The sequence below is a fragment of the Ostrinia nubilalis genome, chromosome 10, assembly GCF_963855985.1.
Source record: "Ostrinia nubilalis chromosome 10, ilOstNubi1.1, whole genome shotgun sequence".
NCBI lineage: Eukaryota > Metazoa > Arthropoda > Insecta > Lepidoptera > Crambidae > Ostrinia > Ostrinia nubilalis.
In genome coordinates, this window is record NC_087097.1 from 10,425,660 (window position 1) to 10,446,504 (window position 20,845).

The 20,845-nt window shown below is 36.7% G+C and overlaps 2 protein-coding genes across 4 annotated transcripts in view; both read left to right on the forward strand.

Annotated features, from left to right (window-relative positions):
- The window catches only part of LOC135075169 (dual oxidase), a 53,193-nt gene that overhangs the window by 24,763 nt on the left and 7,585 nt on the right, over nt 1–20,845 (forward strand). The window contains exons 4-26 of one of the 3 annotated variants that reach the window (XM_063969524.1): nt 181–342; nt 1,443–1,630; nt 4,734–4,817; nt 5,309–5,423; nt 6,463–6,629; nt 6,954–7,190; nt 7,809–8,005; nt 8,093–8,226; nt 8,310–8,424; nt 8,495–8,696; nt 9,036–9,189; nt 9,499–9,668; nt 10,596–10,751; nt 11,263–11,409; nt 11,490–11,621; nt 11,888–12,091; nt 12,894–13,081; nt 13,415–13,682; nt 14,384–14,612; nt 14,970–15,187; nt 19,512–19,626; nt 19,712–19,895; nt 20,514–20,673. In XM_063969524.1, coding sequence (XP_063825594.1) covers nt 181–342; nt 1,443–1,630; nt 4,734–4,817; nt 5,309–5,423; nt 6,463–6,629; nt 6,954–7,190; nt 7,809–8,005; nt 8,093–8,226; nt 8,310–8,424; nt 8,495–8,696; nt 9,036–9,189; nt 9,499–9,668; nt 10,596–10,751; nt 11,263–11,409; nt 11,490–11,621; nt 11,888–12,091; nt 12,894–13,081; nt 13,415–13,682; nt 14,384–14,612; nt 14,970–15,187; nt 19,512–19,626; nt 19,712–19,895; nt 20,514–20,673 — 3,926 coding nt within the window. Of the gene's footprint in view, nt 1–180; nt 343–1,442; nt 1,631–4,733; nt 4,850–5,308; nt 5,424–6,462; nt 6,630–6,953; nt 7,191–7,808; nt 8,006–8,092; nt 8,227–8,309; nt 8,425–8,494; nt 8,697–9,035; nt 9,190–9,498; nt 9,669–10,595; nt 10,752–11,262; nt 11,410–11,489; nt 11,622–11,887; nt 12,092–12,893; nt 13,082–13,414; nt 13,683–14,383; nt 14,613–14,969; nt 15,188–19,511; nt 19,627–19,711; nt 19,896–20,513; nt 20,674–20,845 lie in introns of those variants that run through there. The other 2 variants (XM_063969525.1, XM_063969526.1) reach the window with 2 other exon arrangements.
- LOC135075577 (putative nuclease HARBI1) lies at nt 15,401–17,153 on the forward strand. Its single transcript, XM_063969997.1, has 5 exons — nt 15,401–15,922; nt 15,993–16,274; nt 16,429–16,816; nt 16,897–17,030; nt 17,120–17,153. Exons 1-4 carry the CDS (start codon nt 15,668–15,670, stop codon nt 17,025–17,027), a joined length of 1,056 nt encoding a protein of 351 aa, XP_063826067.1. The 5' UTR covers nt 15,401–15,667; the 3' UTR covers nt 17,028–17,030; nt 17,120–17,153.

The following is a 20,845-nucleotide window of genomic DNA, read 5'->3' on the forward strand; positions in this document are numbered from 1 at the left end:
TGTAGGACTGTCATGAAATTCTTTTGTGCTGATAAGAAATTATAATAAGCTTTTATAGAAAGCGTTTGTGTGTTTCTGATTCAATACTCAAACGTAGCAGATGACGTTGAATAGACCTAGTGTGAATGATTTGCAGAAGTACACAGACTGCTTACCACTAACTACACTATTTCTTCACAGGTAGTCGACTCACGCGCAAGTCACCAGCATCGTACGCGGATGGAGTTTACATGATGGCGGGCGCAGATCGGCCAGGTGCCAGATCGCTCTCCAAACTCTTCATGAGGGGGCAAGATGGACTACCCTCGTTGGCGAATAGAACGGCTCTACTTGCATTTTTTGGTAAGTTTACCTAATTTGAAAATATTGTATTGCCTACGTAAGTGATGATTCTATAGCGCAGGAATTGACTAAACTAAACCCCTGCATGGAAAAGTAGGTACGGAACATGATCTGTGAGGACCTTAACCTTTTTCTTGTGCAGCAAATAAATAAAAAAGCGGATACAATTCACTCAGTCAAGATAGCCACCTGTAAACTGAAGCACCTTTTTGTTCATATAGAGCGAAAAAACTTATAGACTGACTTTTACAAAGAGACTGTGTACAAACCTTTGTACATTTTTTATTATTTATTGCGACATAGGTACCTATATAATACGAGTATATTTAAGCCATTCATCACTGATTTTCTTTAAGTTCACTTACTTGTGCAATATGTAGCATCAATAGCATATCATAAAGAAGCGTGCATATCCTGTCAAACGGTACATTTTTATATAAGTCTTGATAATAATCTGTCCTACCTTGGAAGTAAAAAACAATTCCACACTGATATACTTACAGTAACATGTGTTAGTGGACCTTAGATCTACATGCGGAAATCTCGAGAGTAAGTTTACAATTCCGTGTAGACACGAGCATAATACGATATTATTGACCGTGACGCAATCGTTTGGGAGAACCAAAGAGATCTTGCGTATGCTCGTGATATTTGAACGATTTAGGGTATTGATATCAAGTACACAAAGGGCAGGTTCATTCTTTTATATGTAGGTATTATGTAAGTAAAGTATTGACGTAAGCAAAAAATCACCCAGTTATCAAAATTTATAGCAGATCTTTCTGATGTTAAGTCATCTCGATTTCATCTTTTGGGCTCATGGTTATGGTGATCGTCATTATAAAAAGACTATGACGATTTTCAAATCAGGGCAAGCTGTTGCAGATGTCTATTGACATCTAGTTGCTTACTATCAGATAAGTCAACAAAAACTACCTACATTACTTTACTAGTAAAACTAAACACATACCTACTTGTGTGTGTAGGTTCACCACAATAGTCCAGCGGTTGACGAGGGCTAACTACCACTACTTTAATCATTAGGCTATTGTTACCCCACATCAATACAAAGTCCTCATCTGAAGCTATTTTTCCCACAGGTCAAGTGGTAACCGGCGAAATCGTGATGGCCTCAGAATCGGGCTGCCCCATCGAGCACCATCGCATCCCGGTGGACAAGTGCGACCACATGTACGACCCGGAGTGCAATGGAGCCAAGTACATGCCCTTTCTGAGGGCCGCCTACGATAGAAGCACGGGACAGAGCCCTAATAGCCCTAGAGAGCAAGTAAGTCTTTGAAAGCCACATTTATCATTATCGTCATAATTCAATCATTTAGTCTCCACTGCATGAACACGACCCCTCCAATTCACCAGAGTGTGAGAGACCAAGTGCTGTTAACTGTTATTAATATCAAGTACGATGATCTAATGACCTGTCCAGTAAAAACTACTTTATTTAGTAAAACGTTACGTCAACAATAAATCAATACATTTTTCTCTGTACGTTACTTAGAACTCCTAATTATGGAGTTCTATCTTACTCGATGATTATAGCATCGCTCTTTTAATATATCTATTAAGAAAATATTCTAAATATGGTAGCAATTAACTACAAGGCACTCTGAAATCATGATCTCAGTCACGCCAGATTGCATGAAACAATCGAAGGCATCTATTTTATTTGTCTGCTAAGCAATCAATTTCTTACAATTAATTAAATGCAGTATTTACATTGCACTATGCCAATTATTACCTACTAAAGGCTTGTTTACATTTGGGTTATTATTTCAGCTGAAAATTGTAAAAAAAAACTAATTTAGTCAAAAACTTAGCAGACAAAGGTACATTCAATCGTCAACTGTCAAAGTTAGACTGAAAAATAATTCCTATGCCTACTTTGAAATACTTCAAAGACGTTAGTAACCCACAGACGAGAATAACTAATTAGTTAAACCGTCCTTGCATTACAGATGATGCTGTAATAAAGTATGCTATTAAGAGCATTCCTCTCGCCATTAGTACACAACTAATGCCAAGTAATTGATTTTAGAAGGATACAGATTAGGATGTGGCAAATACCTAGGCACTATTAAATAATATGTCATTACTTATGCAATAAAAACAAGAGATTATGTCAGCACAAGCTTAAATTATAACGGTACTTTACTTAAACCTTGAAGATTAAGTACTATCATGTTCACGACATTGTAAATCTTTATCTTATCTTGCCATTAGCTCGCTTCTCGCTGTTCAAAATTAAGACGTGACGGACAGAAATGCACATCCTTTTAAATGCATTCACATTTAGTTCTTGCGGCTCGGGACATAAAAGAAACCTTGGCTGCATCCTGCACTCGGATTCATTAGTGTTTTTGCACCAAACTGACTGACTTCATGCATTTAGCATAATGGTTCAATACAATGTTATTTTTTGTATCGGCCTAAGTTTGCTTTGACAAATTGTTAAAACATAAATATTAAGTGTACGGTACGTACATATATTCACATAAAATAAATATCATTTGATTAATTTAATCACCTTTTATGCTATTGCCCTTTCATTATTCGGTAACTATTTAGGTAATTGTATTATATTTAAAATGTTCCTTTGAAAATAGGTAGTGTAGAATAACTAGTAGCTAGATAGATTACCGACTAGTTAATTCCATTTGTAGGTAATACTTAATTTTACTTTATATTATAGTTACCAAATCGACCGTTATCCTTTACGTACTTAATAAATGAATAAATAAATATTGTAAATTTTCACAACATGTAAATGAATAAACTAAACTGTCAATGACTGATTTTAAAGCAGGCATACTTATTTGTGCGTCCGAAGGCTGGAATGCGAGTAATAAAACGTTATGGCGATACCTAACCCAGTTCCACACATCTCGAAAAGCCCGACGACTGATAGATATGTACGTCGCCACTTCGCCGCTGCACTCAATACCTTAATTTAATGTAAGAGTCCTACGTATTCATGATGGAAAACGTTCACAAAACTTATTTCTTTGATAAAATGCGCTACATTTAAGCCTACAAAACAGAAACTGAAAGGTTGGTTCGTAAGCATCTCATTATATCATCGCTAAATTATGACGCACTCAACCTACTTCCTATAACCTGAAATAGATATTAGAACATCCAATTTAAATAAAAGTAATTTACTGAAATTACGTGCACTAATTAAAAATTTATACTTCAGGAAGTTCATAATCATGTAGGAAATTCAATTAATTTAATATCTAGTCTCGATAACATATCAGTCTGTTTGTTCTATTATTGGTGTGCTAAAAATATTTAGTTTAATCAGACCTGTTCATCTCCGCGAGTTTACATCGAAAACAAAACACGCACGATGACCCACCTACAGGATACTATTCGACAAGGCCTCACATACGAGCGAACATTGACTCACGCACGCGTATTCTTGTGTTTGATGAAGGAAAATAAAGAAAATGGTGTACTAAATACTGTGCAGTATTTAACTGCCTAAATAATAATAAAAAGACAGAATGTACTTTTTTAAGTTGCCTCAAGACACTGAGAGGTAAATAAGTAGTTAATATTATTCATGATATTTCATGCTAAATCATGTATTTCCTCCGCCATTTTCTGCAGTTTGGCACCTCACGTCACATCATTTTACCGAAGTCAGCCCTATAGCTTCGGCGCAGTGCCGATCACTGACGTTTGTCAACAAAATGGTGCTTGACTCTTGAGACAGGCTAAATTACACCATATTGTTAATGACATTGAGCATACATTTTTTTAAATACCTTCGCGAAGTAAAACTTCTGTACGTAGTACTTATTATTATTCTGTGGTTTAATTCCTACATGGTTTATGAGAAAAAAGGCTAATGGATTTTCTCTACTGCCCGAGACCGAAGAAACGTAGGACCCTTAAGAACTCTATGTATCGCTAAATACCTCTATTAATTCGTAAACTGCACATAAAGCTTAATGATGTGCTATAAAGTATGTTTGATTGAAAACACGCTACTTGTTGACATTACACATAGTAAGTAGATACTAATTTGAGTTAATTTAAAAATAATTGACGCTATAAACATACTTTGAGCCATGAATAATTTAAGGTTTAAATACACATAATGAGTATATTGGTATCATAAACAACTTCTAGGTTGGTAAATTAGAAATCAAACCTTTAAATATGCGTGTGCAGTAAAATCACATAATAGTGGAAACTGCATAATGAATAAATAATAACTGCATAATAATAAATACAAAAACTGATCGCAAAAAAAACTGATCGCAAAATAAATAAATATCGTCATAATATTTCTACAGAGCAGACTCTGTATCTTGTTTTACGATAATATTCCCGAACCTATACTGACTGAACTTCTTTTGTTTCAGATAAACCAAATGACATCATGGATCGACGGAAGCTTCGTGTACAGCACAAGCGAGGCTTGGGTGAATGCAATGAGGTCATTTCAGGTGCCACCCAGCAGCCACGCCTGCATCTTTATGTACATTTCTATACGAATATCTTAACATTATCACCTTGCCCTATCTCTTACTCTCTAACTTCAGCTGAAATAACTATCATATCGACCTTTATTTCAGGCTACTACTCATTTATAACAAAAGGTCCACCCGTAAACCTTCAAAAAGTATAATTCAGAATATTTTTTTGACAATCGATCGAAGATATACTATGTACCTATTCATTAACAAATACCTATCTTCGATCGATTTTTGAGCAATACACTTGCTCTGACCTTGCATGTATTTAAAATTAATTTCATTCACCTTACAAGCTATTTAGCATCATCACCACATGTCCACCAAAATTACTGTCGCTTGAATTCCTAATCTGACATATAATTGAAAGCCGCAACGTTGTGACACGATCCAGTAACCGCTAGAGTCGTCCACGCGTGATAATTAGTTTCAAACGTTGTTTAAATCTTAATCTGTCGTTACAGAATGGCAGCCTAGCGAGCGAGGGCGGCATGCCTCTGAAGAATACAAAGCGAGTGCCTCTATTCAATAACCCGGTTCCGCACTACATGCGGATGCTCAGCCCAGAGAGGCTCTTTTGTAAGTTGCTTGACAGTGCTCAACTTTTTTCGTGTTTTTGTGTACATAAAAATTACAAGGATTGATATCTGTAGCATGTTGGTACCATAGTAGCTCTCAACTGAATCAACCGATAGTGCCATGTTTTTCAATGACATTTAATCTGTTCCTAAAAATAACAATTGAATAATGAATGACAAATAAATGGTAATCGGATCATTAATTTCAATACTTAGGAAGTGCTACTGAATATGTGGCCACTTCCTACCTCTACATTAGCTACATTCGTATATTCGTTATGATACTTAGGTACTCATTCGAAATGACCTTTACATCAGTCAAATCTAATTACAAGGTTGAATGGGACACTATAATTACACGCTATGAGACAAATGATAGTTGCACACATAAAAATACACTTTCTCCCTTCACGTGTGCGGTATCTTTTCTCTTTATCGATTTCTCTTAGGAATATGTCTAACAAAATTATTCACGCAATGTCATAATTATGCTGCGAAAAGAAAACATCTCAAAGGGCTAGCTTTTATGACTCTAGACAGCCATAAAACTGTGAATATAAATAAAGACATAAACTGTTTTGTTTTACATTTTCATTTTAACTTAATAGATAATCAAATATCTATTTTGAATATTCATTATGTTATTAGTAAGAGATCCATGATAAAATACGAGTATACAAATTAGAAACTACTTAGGTAGGCTCTGTGAAGTCTGTGCAAATAGAAACTAGCAATTTTATTACCATTAGTATTCTCAGTATTTTTCATTTTAGTTGTGACTGTAGGTACAATTAAAAATAGATTTACTTAAGTCATCATCACTAGATTTAATTGCGCAAGCCTGATCATCACTTTCCATTAGGTTTCTCTGTTGTGGGTAAAAAGTCACCGTCAATGTTATCAGACTTAGGAAGTAGTTCTTAGAATAAATGCCAGTTTCTATTACGGGGGCTAATAGTTACAAATAGTAAAGACAGAATCAAGTTCATTGGGCTTTTAAAATTTTCCCAGTTTAATAATCATGTTATATTCTGATTTAGTGCTGGGTGACCCCCGGACAAACCAGAACCCCGCGATGGTAACCTTCGGCGTGCTACTCCTGAGGTGGCACAACGTGGTGGCCGGCAGGGTACACCGCCAGCATCCAGACTGGAGCGACGAGCAGGTCTTCCAGAGGGCCAGGAGAATTGTCATCGCTAGTCTACAGGTACCTACCAAAGTTGTATTGTTAGAAGACTGACTAAGGTGCAAAGAAACCGTTGTGTTCCTAGAGAGCGCACTGCCAGTACCCAGATAGAAGCAACAAACAGCTGTTCCAAATGGTTCCTAACAGTTAATGTGAATCATTGTGTAACTGATTGCACCAGTAACCAGACCAGCTGTTAACTTGCAGATTTGCTTTAAACGGTCTTTGGCAGCTGTGTAGGTCTGCCATGTGATTCTGACATTTCAAGAGTGATTCTTAGGTGAAATAAGTTACGAGCCCTAAGTATGGTGAACTACACTACACTGTTGGTATTCTTTTTTCCAGAACATCATTCTTTACCACTACGTGCCTTCATTCCTCGGCGTGCCAATCCCGCCCTACGAAGGCTACAAGGCGGAGGTGGCGCCAGGCGTGACGCACGAGTTCGCAGTCGCTGCCTTCAGATTTGGCCACACCCTCGTTCCGCCAGCCATTCTGCTCAGAGACAGGAACTGCAGATACGGCCGCGCCCCTGGAGGGCATGACGCTATCAGGCTGTGTCAGACATGGTGGGATGGAAATGTAAGTACCTGCCTATTCTTCTTCTTCTTGTCGTGTTAACAACAAACCTATACATTGTCAGACAAAATCTCCACTACAAGAGTGATGTTATCAGTAGCGTTCATTAAATCTTCCTGCATGCAGTTGTATGGGCACGCAGGGCACGACATCATGTGCTTCATCGACTGGGGAACAAAACCTGCCTATGAGGCTATCACTTAATGAAGACGAATATATTAAAAAGAAACTTTTACAACATGCCTAAAGAAGCCTGCTCCATCAATTAAGATCCTTCTGTGTGGTAGATGACTAGATAAGTCCTAGTCCTAGAGCAAAAAATCAGTCGGTACGATTCAATATTCAGCGTGTAGGTAACTGTCGTGGGCGGGTCATATTATTGATCCATGCATAAATAAATACCTATGTATAATATTAATAGTTAATGATTTTGTTAACTTAGTTAAATGTCTTGTGTATCTAATAAATTCATTTATGTTATTGGTCGTTTAGTAAAGTAATTATTTGGCTAACGACTGAGTTATGGTGAGTCGTAAATAGTCGTAATTAATGCATGATACTAAAAACGTCTCCTTTCTAATAAAGCCATCGTATTTATGTGAGTATTGTTTTATTTAATAGGATGTAGTATCCCAAGTGCCAATAGAAGAAATATTGATGGGGATGGCATCTCAACTATCAGAAAGAGAAGATGCCCTACTATGTTCTGATGTGCGGGACAATCTCTTTGGACCTATGGAGTTTTCACGGAGAGATCTAGGAGCTCTCAATATTATGCGAGGCCGAGATAATGGCTTGCCGGACTATAACACAGCCAGGTAATTATTTATCTGTGAAAATACACAATCAGCTATATTTATTCTAAGTACCAAAGCCTTATAATTTAACAATGGTGTTAATTTCAGGGAATATTTCGGTCTTCCAAAAATAAAAACATTCAATGAAATAAATCCACAATTATTTGAGAATAATCCTGATCTTTTGCAAAAGCTCATTCAAGTTTACGAAGGAAGGTTGGACAACATAGACGTTTACATTGGTAAGCAAACGTTTATTTCTGAATAGATTACAAAGGCCAACATCAACTTTTCATTGTTAATTAAGTACATGATGTATTTTTAGGTGGCATGCTTGAATCCACTGGCCATCCAGGAGAACTGTTCAGAGCTATCATATTAGACCAGTTCACAAGGATACGAGATGCTGATAGATTTTGGTTTGAGAACGACAAGAATGGGTAAGATCTCTTTAATCCATACACTAAATTGGTAAAGATAGGAAGGCAATTTCACGAAGCTTATTTCCAGGATTTTCACACCCGATGAAATTGAAGAACTTCGGCGAATTTCTCTCTGGGATATCATAGTGAACAGTACGGCGGTAGGCCCAAATGACATCCAAAGGGACGTCTTCCACTGGAGCTCGGGGGATATTTGTCCGCAGCCGTACCAGTTGAATGCGTCAAAACTGCCACCCTGCAAATATTTGAGGGGATATGATTACTTTGAGGTGAGATTTTTACTAACATAAATGCAACTCAATTTATTTTATTTTATAAAAGACATGACAAATTAAGTAACAGCATTAAGTAATTAAGTAACAGCATTAAGTCGAAACTTAATGAAGGTTGCATTTAGTTTGATATGCCGGAATTTTTGCAAATACTCGTTATCTGAATTCAACATTTTCAACCGAACGAGAAGCCATTTGCCAGTTTGCACTGTGATAAGAAATATCTACGAGTTTGTCCAGTAATCCTCCATTTACCTCCAGAAAAAAACAAAAGTATTGCTCCTGTAGTAGGGACTAAATGAGCTGATGATGAAGAAATGTCTGTAACATTCGCAGGGCAACGAATTCGCTTACATCTACACGTGTTTGGCGCTCGCATTCGTACCGATCCTGTGCGCAGGCGCTGGTTACGGAGTCGTGAAGCTGCAGAACAGCCGCCGGCGCAAACTCAAGATACAACAGGAGCACCTCAAGAATGCACAATATAAAGGTAACAATGAATTCTAGGACCTACGTTTGGCACCTTTTATTTCTTTTAAGTCTCTTTCTGTAACTACACCTCAATCTCGCAATAGATATACCTACCCGTATGTATATTCACTCTTCAATGAACGCTCTGAAAAATTATCACTCCGTACATACTTTTTACTTCAGTTTTCAAGTTTAAATGCTTCTATCGTAGTTATCTGACCAAACCTCAGACCAAACTCTCTCTTACCATCTTTTGTTAGACCCTATAGTCTTTAGTTATAGCTTTAAAGTTTCATTAATTTACAACTTCTGTTTCTATTCATTCTAGGTTCAGTAGACAAAATGGTATGTCGTGAATGGGTGCATGCATCACTAAAAAGACTAGTAAAACTACGACTAGGTCCTGAACCAGCTCTTCATGTCACCGATCGGAAGGGAGACAAATTGAGGACCCTGCCTCTGGATCACACTGAACAGCTCACTGTTCTTGAGAGTCAGGTAAAGCCTATTACACTCTACATGAGAAGTTAAAACAAATATTATATTCAATTATTTTTCTAAACGTAGAAAAATAATTACTAATTACCTACTTATTTATTAGGACGAATTATTAATATTTATGTAGGTATACCATGATTGATACTTCTGGAGTCGGTGCCAAGATTATGAAACATGTAAAGTTTGCCTGCACCGACTCCAAAAGTATCAATCATGGTATACCTACATAAATATTAATAATTCGTCCTAATAAATAAGTAGGTAATTAGTAATTATTTTTCTACGTTTTAGTGTAGGTTTTTTGGAGTCGGTTTTATTTTTTTTTATAAAATTTTACTTATTTCTTGCTTTTTAGTTAACTAATTATTACCTTGATGTTACCACTGAAGGTAGGCAGTACACTGAGACCAAAAAAAATTGGTTCATAATCAGCGGAGATATTGCGTATAAAAAAGTTCATCCCCAATTTTCCACCCTTAGGGGTGAAATATTTTCTTCAAATTCGCATGAAACCACCCTTTTGATAATACCTATTCAACAAAAAAATAATCGTTCAAATTGGTTTATAATCGGCGGAGATATTGCGTATAAAAAAGTTCATCCCCAATTTTCCACCATTGGGGGTTGTTTTTTTTATCATTAAATTTAAATGGGACCACCCTTGAGGTATTACCTATACGTCGAAAAAAGATTTGTTCAAATCGGTTCATAATTGGCGGAGTTATCGCGTAACAAACATAGAAAAAAAAAAAAAAAAAAAAAAAAAACATACGGGTCGAATTGAGAACCTCCTCCTTTTTTGAAGTCGGTTGAAAAGAACCCCCATTCAAAAAAAGTCTGGTAAAGTGATCATACTCAAAAGGCTATAATTTTTACCATTAATAGAAGTACGAGTATGTAGGTAATTATGTATTTTTTGTATTACAGGAAAGCCGAAACAACAAGCGGCCTTTAGTCCTGATCCGCGCCCCACGAGAACATGATCTAGTCTTGGAGATGGACTCGGTAGCTTCACGCCGCAAGTTCCTCGTCAAGCTCGATACCTTCCTCGCTCAACACAAAAAGGGGCTTAATCTCACCCAGGTAATAATTTTGTAGCTCTTTGCCATACTGCTACTGTAAATCATTAAGGTCATTTTGGAATATTTTTCTGGTGAATAAAGATGTAGTAAACAGTACGGCTAGCACGAAAAACTTTCGAGTTCAAATCGTTTGCGTACTCGAATCGCCATCAAAAGATTTAGTAAGAAAACTACAACAGCGCCCTTGTAAACGTGTCGTAAAGTGAACTTAGTATGAGATGTGGTTGCACGAAACTTATTCTGAGAATCAAAATTGTCACTTTATCGTTTAATTCGAAGATTGAGTATCGAATTTTATCGAATACGCAAACGATTCGAAAACGAAAGTTGTCATGCTAGAGGTACAGTACGATGGTAACTTCATTTTGATACAAATAAACTTTTTAATTCTGTTTAAACAAAGAAGAAGTAGGTAGAAGTGACTAATTTACGATTTTAAATCAAACGGATTTAAAATCGTAAATTAGTCACTTCTACCTACGGAAGCGTGAAAATTGTGTTAACTCTTCCAGGGTCACAGAGAACAAATCTTGGCTACAGCAGAAACAAGGGAACGAAGGCAGCGAAGATTAGAACACTTCTTTAGAGAAGCTTACGCCATTACGTTTGGGCTGGCTCCGGGAGAAAAGAGGAGAAGGAATGAAGATGCAGATCCAGAAGTAAGTACAGTAAGAGTCAAGATTAACATTAGGTAATAATCAAATGTTTAGTATGTTACTAATTTTAATTGTTTCTGCAGTCAATAGTAATGAGAACATCGCTGTCAAAGAATGAGTTCGCAAGCGCACTTGGCATGAAAGCAGACGCAGTATTTGTGAAGAAAATGTTCAACATTGTCGACAAGGATGGTGATGGGAGGATATCGTTCCAGGTAATATTTTTTAAGTCAAAAAGAAACAATTGCGGAAAAGTCTTACCGGGCGGGAAAAACGTCCTTTGCATTTGAACAGTAGATTTATCAGGGTAAATATTTTTTAAAATACATATTTGTGGCTTAATATTTTATCGATTGAAATTTAATGAATCCTAATGAAACACCCGCTACTTTAAATCTTGCATTATGCCAACAGTTTCTCAGTTGTTTGGTGAGAATATGAAAAAGGACCTACTGTTAAAACCACGATTCTCACTCCATAGGAGTTCCTTGATACCGTAGTCCTGTTCTCCCGCGGCGCAACCGAAGAAAAACTTCGCATCATCTTCGACATGTGTGACAACGACCGCAACGGGGTCATAGACAAGGGCGAGCTAAGCGAGATGCTGCGATCACTAGTGGAGATCGCGAGAACCACCTCGCTGAGGGACGAGCATGTCACTGAGCTGATTGACGGCATGTTCTCAGTAAGTAATATCTGAATAATAGGGGCACACCTTAGTTTTATTCATATAAGAAATTATCTCAAAGAGACATCATGAAGGTTATTTTAGCGAAGTACATAATAACAAGCATGGGGCGTACCGAGGGGGGACAGGAGAGAGCAGCTAACTCTTGGAAAATGAAAGCCTCTACAATCTACATACATACTCGGATAACCTACCGAAGTATTAATCCATTATGTGTCTCAAAAACAAGAGACCCTCTTGGGTCACCTTTTCCTCCTGCCATCATCATGGGTCATCTTAATCTTCATCTCCTGGCCCAAAATGTATCTTTCTTTCTTTCAAAAACTAGGTACGTCCATAATCACAAGTGAAGCTATCTATCTCTATATTTTAAGATAGCTTTCCGCCCGCGGCTTCGCCCGCGTGGATTACATTATATAAGTAGCCTATAGTGGACCCGCCCTCACTTCGCTTTGGGTACCATTTTTACCCCCGTAGGAGTTACTTTTCAAAACACCTATGTCTTAAAAGTTAAAACTTACCTACCTATACCATAATAACTTTTCTGGTTGATTTTTTATACCTTGTGTTCGAAAAACCCAAATATTTTACGGAACCCTATTTTTTTCCAAAATAAAATTTAGCCTTTTTTATTCGTGGATAATTTAGCTTTCTAATGGTGAAAGAATTTTTTAAAACGGTCCAGTAGTTTTTGAGCTTATTCATTACAACCAAACAAACAAAGTTTTCCTCTTTATAATATTAGTGTAGATAATTTGCAATTCAATCATCATTTACTAAATAATAAATATTTTATCAGGACGCAGGCCTACAACACAAAGACCATCTGACGTACTCAGACTTCAAAGTGATGATGAAGGAGTACAAAGGAGAGTTCGTGGCCATCGGCTTGGACTGCAAGGGAGCCAAGCAAAACTTCCTGGACACCTCCACTAATGTAGCCAGGATGACCAGCTTCCACATTGAGCCTTCAATGGACTCGTCACGGTAAAATTATCAACACATTATGGTTGAAGTACTTATTCAATTCAATTTTTAAAACAGCACCTACCGACCATAAATATTGAAATATTTTTGAGTGCTCTTTTTTAATGTCGACAGAAAAATATTATGAACCCAAAGTGGTGGCACCTACACAAAATACAAACGCCCACGAATGTAAAGCCTAATTCAAATTCATAATTTGAACCTGAGCGCGACCTATTTATTCTTTTTCAAAGACCTACCTAGGAGGGAGAGTGCGGGAAGACCGACGATAAAACAGAGGATGATAGAAACACCTTACTGTCTGTATAATTTATAACATTTTCTTTCTTTCAGACACTGGCTTCTTCTCAAGTGGGATTACCTAACTACCTTCCTCGAAGAGAACAGACAGAACATTTACTACCTGTTCGTCTTCTACGTGGTGACCATCGGCTTGTTCGTGGAACGCTTCGCACATTACTCGTTCATGTCAGAACATTTGGACTTGCGACACATTATGGGCGTAGGAATAGCCATCACGAGAGGATCTGCAGCTTCCTTGTCCTTCTGCTACAGTTTGCTGTTGTTGACCATGTCAAGGAATCTGTTGACGAAGCTAAAGGTGAGTGACACTGCTTCAAAAACGTCGAGATCTTTAGATAATTTTGTATTAATCGAGCAAAACAGGTTTACTATAAATAGATATTAGTATGCCTAGGCACACACACTGAAATTTATTTTAAATCGCATACTATGCAATATTCGACTATTTTAGAAACGGCGACTGTTTTTCGTCATTTTAAAATAGGTAATTAAGCAAGAAAGGAAATAGATAAATACTTGTAATAAGGAAAATAATATCACTTTAAGGAAAATCTATATCTCTGACTTCCCCTAATGTAAAGTACTTAAATTAAAAACAAAAAAAATCCTATGAGGAAAATGCAAAACGGGGGAATTCCGTGTCTGCTTTTAACACAACAATATCATGTCATCAAACATGCGTGTTCGCAAAAAACGTCCACGGAGTTGAACTTTTCACCTGACACGGCCGCATTATCTCGCCATCGTGAGATGCTATCTCTCGTGTAACGTGATAGTCGACATGAGCACCTAACTGTACACCTTTAAAGATGTTTATGAAATGCAAATGACTTTTTTGTTGCTGACAAAGAATTTCTCACAACCCGAGCCTCCCCAATCCGTCTGCCAATGAGGAGAGTAGGCCAAATCGTCTCTTTTGTCTCTGGTAAATTAGGAAGGGCCATTTTCCTGCAGTTGAGACTAAACTACCAGGTAAAGAATTAAGATTATTATTTACAGGAATTCAGCATCCAGCAGTACATTCCCCTAGACTCCAGCATCCAATTCCACAAGATAGTCGCGTGCACAGCTCTATTCTTCTCACTACTCCACACCGCGGGCCACATGGTCAACTTCTACCACGTATCCACTCAGCCGGTTGAAAACCTACGCTGTCTCACAAAAGAAGTTCACTTCACGTCAGATTTCAGGCCTGGTATCACATATTGGGTGTTCCAGACAGTTACAGGTACGATTTATTTAATATCAACAAATATAATAACAATTTATATGCTTTGTAATAACTAGGAATCACCAGTGTGCTTACCATGAGTTTACGTTAGGTGTGCTTGCTAGCGAATACGTCAAAAAAATCTATGAAGATTTTATTTCTTGAAAGTAGCCGCTAGAGGCGCTGCACAATATGTCATACACTATATGTCATTTTTTTACGTAGTCGCTAGCGAGCACACCTAAACTCATGGTAAGCACACTGACAGACTTCATGAGTCGCCATAGTGTCTGACATGACTATTCTCACAGCTTCCACCAAATGTCCCATTTTTGGCATGAAACTAGCAATTTTTATACTGAGTTACAATTGCAGGTGTAAGCGGAGTGCTGCTGTTCATAATAATGTGCATAATCTTCGTGTTCGCACATCCGACTATCCGCAAACGCGCATACTCCTGGTTTTGGCGCGCGCATTCCCTACACGTAGCGCTATACGCGCTATGCCTTGTGCACGGTTTGGCTAGACTTACTGGCGCACCACGATTCTGGATCTTCTTCTTGGGACCTGCCATCATTTATACATTAGATAAGGTTTGTGGAGAAAAAAAGTCATATTTACATACAAAGCACGTTGCTTGACAAAGGACTCCCCCAAGGATTTCCACTACTTAAATATGCGAGTACCTACTTGAAAATAGGATGACTCTTGCTGACATAAGTAGTGGCTCTATGCATTATAACAATTTGACAAACCTTGACTTCTAGCTCTGTATCTTGATCAGACCTTGTCATGTACTATGAGTTTTACGGTCTTATTCATAATCATTTTTCACATTTTATCAAATGCTTATTAGAGGTTTATAAAACGTTTGATAAAAATTGTTATTCATAATCGTCATTTAGCGCTAAAATCCTCTTATAACTGTGTGATAAGTTATCGAGAGCTCGGGCCTTGTTTAAAGCTCTAATAAACCTATTTTAACCTAACTTTTATAAATGTCATTTCATATGAATGTCACTTCGTTGGTTTATTTATTCAAAATATCCTTGCTGTGATCCTTGCTTGTGAAAATGAATGCTATAAATGCAATTGTGCATTTAGCCAATAATGCCGACCCAGCGCGACGTAGAAAGCTCTACCGCCAACGAAGCAACCCATTCGATTTGCGGGACCTAAATTTTAAAATAAAATATAGGTTCAATAAGGACACAGTGCGCACCATCATAGATTTGGTGGAAGATGATCTGGTTCAGAGCGCTAGAGGTGGTGGCACGTGTCCTGAACTGCAAGTTTTAGTGGCCATAAGATGTTGGGGACGTCGTGAGGTAAGCACAAAAAAGTGTTTTATTTTATCCCTTTGTCGTGGCTGCTATAATTATTTTCATACATTTTCAGGTACAAGATGATGCTGGTGACCTCCATGGCCTAAGTCAGCCGACAGTGAGCCGGATATGCGCCAGAGTCGCGCATGCAATCGCGAATAAGGCAAATTCCTTCATCAAAATGCCTATCACTATAGGAGAGCAGGAAAGAATTAGTGCCAAATTTAGAGCAATTAAAAATTTTCCTGGGGTGATAGGAGCCATAGATTGCACCCACATTAAAATTAAAAAAACCGGAGGTGACATGGCCCAGTACTATATTAATAGAAAAGGCTATTATTCCCTGAATGTTCAGGTAAAATATATTTTGATTTTATACAGTTTACAACAGAGAAAGATTTGTTTTAATAATGTCTATAATTTTTACTTTGTATGATCTAAATTTTAGCAACATTCAACACTATATTATTGGATGGATTACCTACAGGATACTGTTTTTTTTATTTTAGGTTGTCTGTGATGCTGACCTCAAAATAATGGATATAGTGGCTAGATGGCGAGGCAGTACACATGACAGTCGAATTTTTATGGAGAGCAATATAAAACAACGATTTGAGGATAGGCAGTTTAGAGGACGCCTTATTGGCGATTCGGGCTACCCTCTTCTGCCATATCTATTTACACCTATTTTAAGGCCTAGTCGTCCAGAAGAAGAAGCATACAATAATGCTCACATCTCAACTAGGAACACTGTTGAAAGGTGTTTTGGGGTGTGGAAGCAGCGGTTCCAATGCCTACTCCATGGCTTACCAGTAAGCCTCCAAAATGGAAAAGCTGTGATCATAGCATTGGCTGTATTACATAATATAGCCATTGATATGAATGACACATTGTTAGGTAAATGTTATCAATTTGACTGTACATAAGGAATACAAATCTTTATGACAAAATGTTGACAAATTCATAATATTTTTCAGAACAACATATGGAGCAGGTCCCTGTAACTCCGCAACTTTCGACGGAGAACAGTGTTCACGACAACCGACCTTCATTGTTGAGGCGTAGGTCGCAGTTGATACTACAAAATTTTATAAATCAACATTTTTGAATGGTACTAAAATACATTTTGATAAATTCCAACGATTTACTTTTATGTAATGTCATTTGAGTTCATGAAAATGTTGTATTTTAATTTTTCAGATACTGTTCCTGGCATCTTAATGAAAATAAAAAGAATATTTGATTGAAAAATACCTGTATTTCAATTTTCAGTCCAATTTGTTACTATCACAAAAACAAAACCTGTAGTTCTCTTTAAAAAAGCAATTATTCTGCAAAAATTCAAAACAAATTACTTTATATCACTAATTTAAGTACAATTAGTTTCAACAAACTTACTTATTAAAAATCACAGTTCAATTCTTTAAAACAAAGAAATTGCTTAAGTATAAACGTTTCTATTCGGAGGTTATCAACCTTCTACATTTAAAACAAAATAACCATAATTTACACTATTATTATAAAGGCGAATGTTTGTGACTAGGCATATGTGTATTTACTTTATATCACTAATTTAAGTACAATTATTAAACTTACTTACTAAAAATCACAGTTCAATTCTTATAAACAAATAAATTGCTAAAACAGATAGATTATATAGTCTCGAATAACATATAGGCTTCTTTTTATCCTGGAAAAATGCACAGATCCTGTAGGTTACAGAAATAGTAGTCTACGCAGGCGGAGTCGTGGGCAACAGCTAGTTAATAGTAATCTCAAACTCTTATTAAGTTATGACTAGTAAACATATTCATAGCCGTCTAAATATATTGCAGAAACACAATCAAAATGCGGATTGGAACTGCATAAAATACAAATTAAAAACAAACAGAAGTAAGGGAGGAACTAACTTATTATTTAGAATCTGTTAGTACTTGAAAAACTTTAACATCAAAAGACTTATTATTCTTTATTAATGTGAGTGTAATATTTAAGTTTTTCCTGTAATAATTGATGCTCAAGATCCAAGTTTCTCCCTTTCTTCCGTTCGTTTTCCATTTGAACTTCATGCAGTTCAATCCGGCATTTTGATTCTGTTTCTGCAATTTCGGAAATCCTAACTTTGCTTAAATCAATTAAGCCTTCTTTGTTTAACAGTTTCCTTTTTTTTTTGATTGCTGGTGCTTTAAAATTAGGTTTTGCTTTATTTTCTTTTGCCTCTACTTTTTTATTTTCTTTATCTTCCAATATGCCTCTAGTAGTACAAGCATGTGTATCTTCTATTTCTTCATCAAGTACCACCAATTCATATTGGATTTCTTCATTATTTATCAATTCCTGATCTTGCGTATTTTGAGTTGATTCCTCCTCTTGAATGTTAATTAATTCACTTTTATTTGAGTCCGAGTCAAATCTGTTAACATCGACTACAAATTCATTGGGCAACCAAGATGCTATATCATCAGCCCTATCGTCAGGCACTGATAATGGTGGACCACCGCCAGTTTTAATTTGAGCCTGCCTAGCAATGGTCTTGTCTTTCTTCGCACTGATTTTTATGAGGCTCCATTGCGATTTTAACTGGGTAATGGAGCGGTTCATACCAGCGCACATTGAACTAAACCTGAAAAAGAAATGACAGGATTTTGAATTACAGGTAAAGGCAAAATTTTATATTGAAGGCAGAAATCAAAAGATGTACCAACGTTGTTTGTAAATCAGCCCAAGCCGCAACCTTCCGTTTATTCGTGTTAGTGTCTGTATTTTTATTTTCGATTGCATTTACTCTTTCTTTCACCAACTCTTTCAGCAAATACTGAAAAGCAAACACTAGGCGTCAAACATAAATAAAACCATGCTACAAAAATTAGTAGGCACTTTATCAGGCTAAAAATAAGTACTACCTTATCTTCCTCCAACCAGTTTTCTGATCGTTGCCTTTTAGGCGGTCTGTTCTCCTTCGTCATGGACATAATTAGTATCCGATGTAACTAGCCGGGTCGTCGTAAGAGCTTATTGCAGAGTACAGGGTAAGAGGTACAGAATCCAGAACATACAATCCCAAGTTTTATAAAAGTTTGATAAAACTTGGGAGTTGATCGAAAAAACCGAAAACTTTATTAAATTTTCGTGCCAAATGTCAATGTCAGTAAGTAAAACGTCACAGCTGCCAATTTTTTGTTTTTTTTTTCTGCGATTTGTCTATGATTTTACATGGTCCACCAAGTTAAATCACCAAAAAAGCTGTTTTCGTTCATTCTTTTTGTATAGTCTGTGGAAAGAAAATATTAAACTCTGTTTTAGCTATCAAAGGTTTATAAACGATTATGAATAACGTTTTTTATCAGAGGTTTATAAGAGTGTTTTAAGCCTATCAAACGTTTTAGCTAATGTAGGTTTTAAACCTATATTAGCATTTTATTATGAATAAGACCGTTAAGGTTACTGTTATGATGATAAATGGAGAGCACTCCTTAAACTTAAATTATTTGATACTACCTATATTAATTAATTAATAAAAAGCATAACGGACTTAACTGATTCATTGTTAAAATAACAATGTAAAATAAATAATCACACACTTTTCTTTCAGGTCGTATCTCTGCGTACAAAATACTTAGCTCTAGATGTGCTTGAGACTGAAATGCTGCCATCAGACGTAATAAAGATAAAGTTTTACAGGCCACCTAACCTCAAATACTTGTCCGGTAAGACAATAAAAATAAGGAAAAAATTTAAATAAATCTTTTTAACACATACTAAATTCCTAATCTATCAATCTCTAATCGTCAGGTCAATGGGTCCGATTAGCATGTACTGCATTCAAGAAAGAGGAGTTCCACTCGTTTACTCTGACGTCAGCTCCTCATGAGAACTTCCTCTCATGTCATATCAAAGCCCAAGGACCTTGGACGTGGAAGCTCAGGAACTACTTTGATCCTTGCAACTATAATCCTGAAGATCAGCCTAAGATAAGGTATGCTTACTACCTTGCTTGTCAACCTTCAATTTTATTCCCCTAATTTGGAAAGTACACGAGTATAACACGTTTCTGTATTTAAATAAATGTTCATCACATTTAAACTTTTGACACCTATCCAAACTGTATGTCGTTTATTACTACACAGTATAAGGCGTTACCCAAACAAATTAGGTAAAAAGTGAAACTGGCTTGTAAAGGTCTAACATTTTCCTCATACATCACGTCCCAGTAGGGGCCATAACTATTATTTATATAAACAAAAATTGCATATAACGCCACTTGTTTAAACACTTACCTACATTAGGGAGTGACCTGTGCTGTCCTTAACTACTTTCTAGGTCAGTTCGTAAGACATCGTCGTATTGAAGGTTAATTAAGACAGCGAAAATTGTTTAAAGGAGTACCTATAGCACGATATTAAGAAAAACATCTTCAATTATTTTCAATTAAATCAATATTTTTTGTGAAATGATGACCCCTCGTAATTTTCTTACTCGTTAGACTTTTCCAACAATTAACTCGATCCACAAATACGTTGGAATGAAAAGCCTTACTTTTTGTTAAGGATCCCTAACAAAGAGAAGATTTAGCCCTATTTCACTATTTGTCTAGGATCCAAGGTCCATTTGGCGGGGGCAACCAAGACTGGTACAAGTTCGAGGTGGCCGTGATGGTGGGCGGCGGCATCGGCGTCACGCCCTACGCTTCCATCCTCAACGACCTCGTCTTCGGGACCTCTACCAATAGATACTCTGGAGTTGCGTGCAAGAAGGTAAGTAAACACAATATTTTAATTAAGTCTACCATTTAATTGTGGATTAAAGGTCAAATGCCGAATGTCCTCTATTTCATAAGCACCTATTATCTTCGCTTTTTTTTAAATAAACCAAATTGTGATGATTATGAAACCGCAAAAATCCCTTTTATGTCCTCTAGCTACGGTT

What these genes read in the sequence shown, in the direction of transcription:
- LOC135075577 (XM_063969997.1), top strand. Translation starts at nt 15,668, where the DNA reads ATGAATGCTATAAATGCAATTGTGCATTTAGCCAATAATGCCGACCCA. An exon ending in ATTATTCCCTGAATGTTCAG is followed by an intron (nt 16,275 to 16,428) that starts GTAAAATATATT and finishes TTTTTATTTTAG; the next exon opens with GTTGTCTGTGATGCTGACCT. An exon ending in TATGAATGACACATTGTTAG is followed by an intron (nt 16,817 to 16,896) that starts GTAAATGTTATC and finishes AATATTTTTCAG; the next exon opens with AACAACATATGGAGCAGGTC.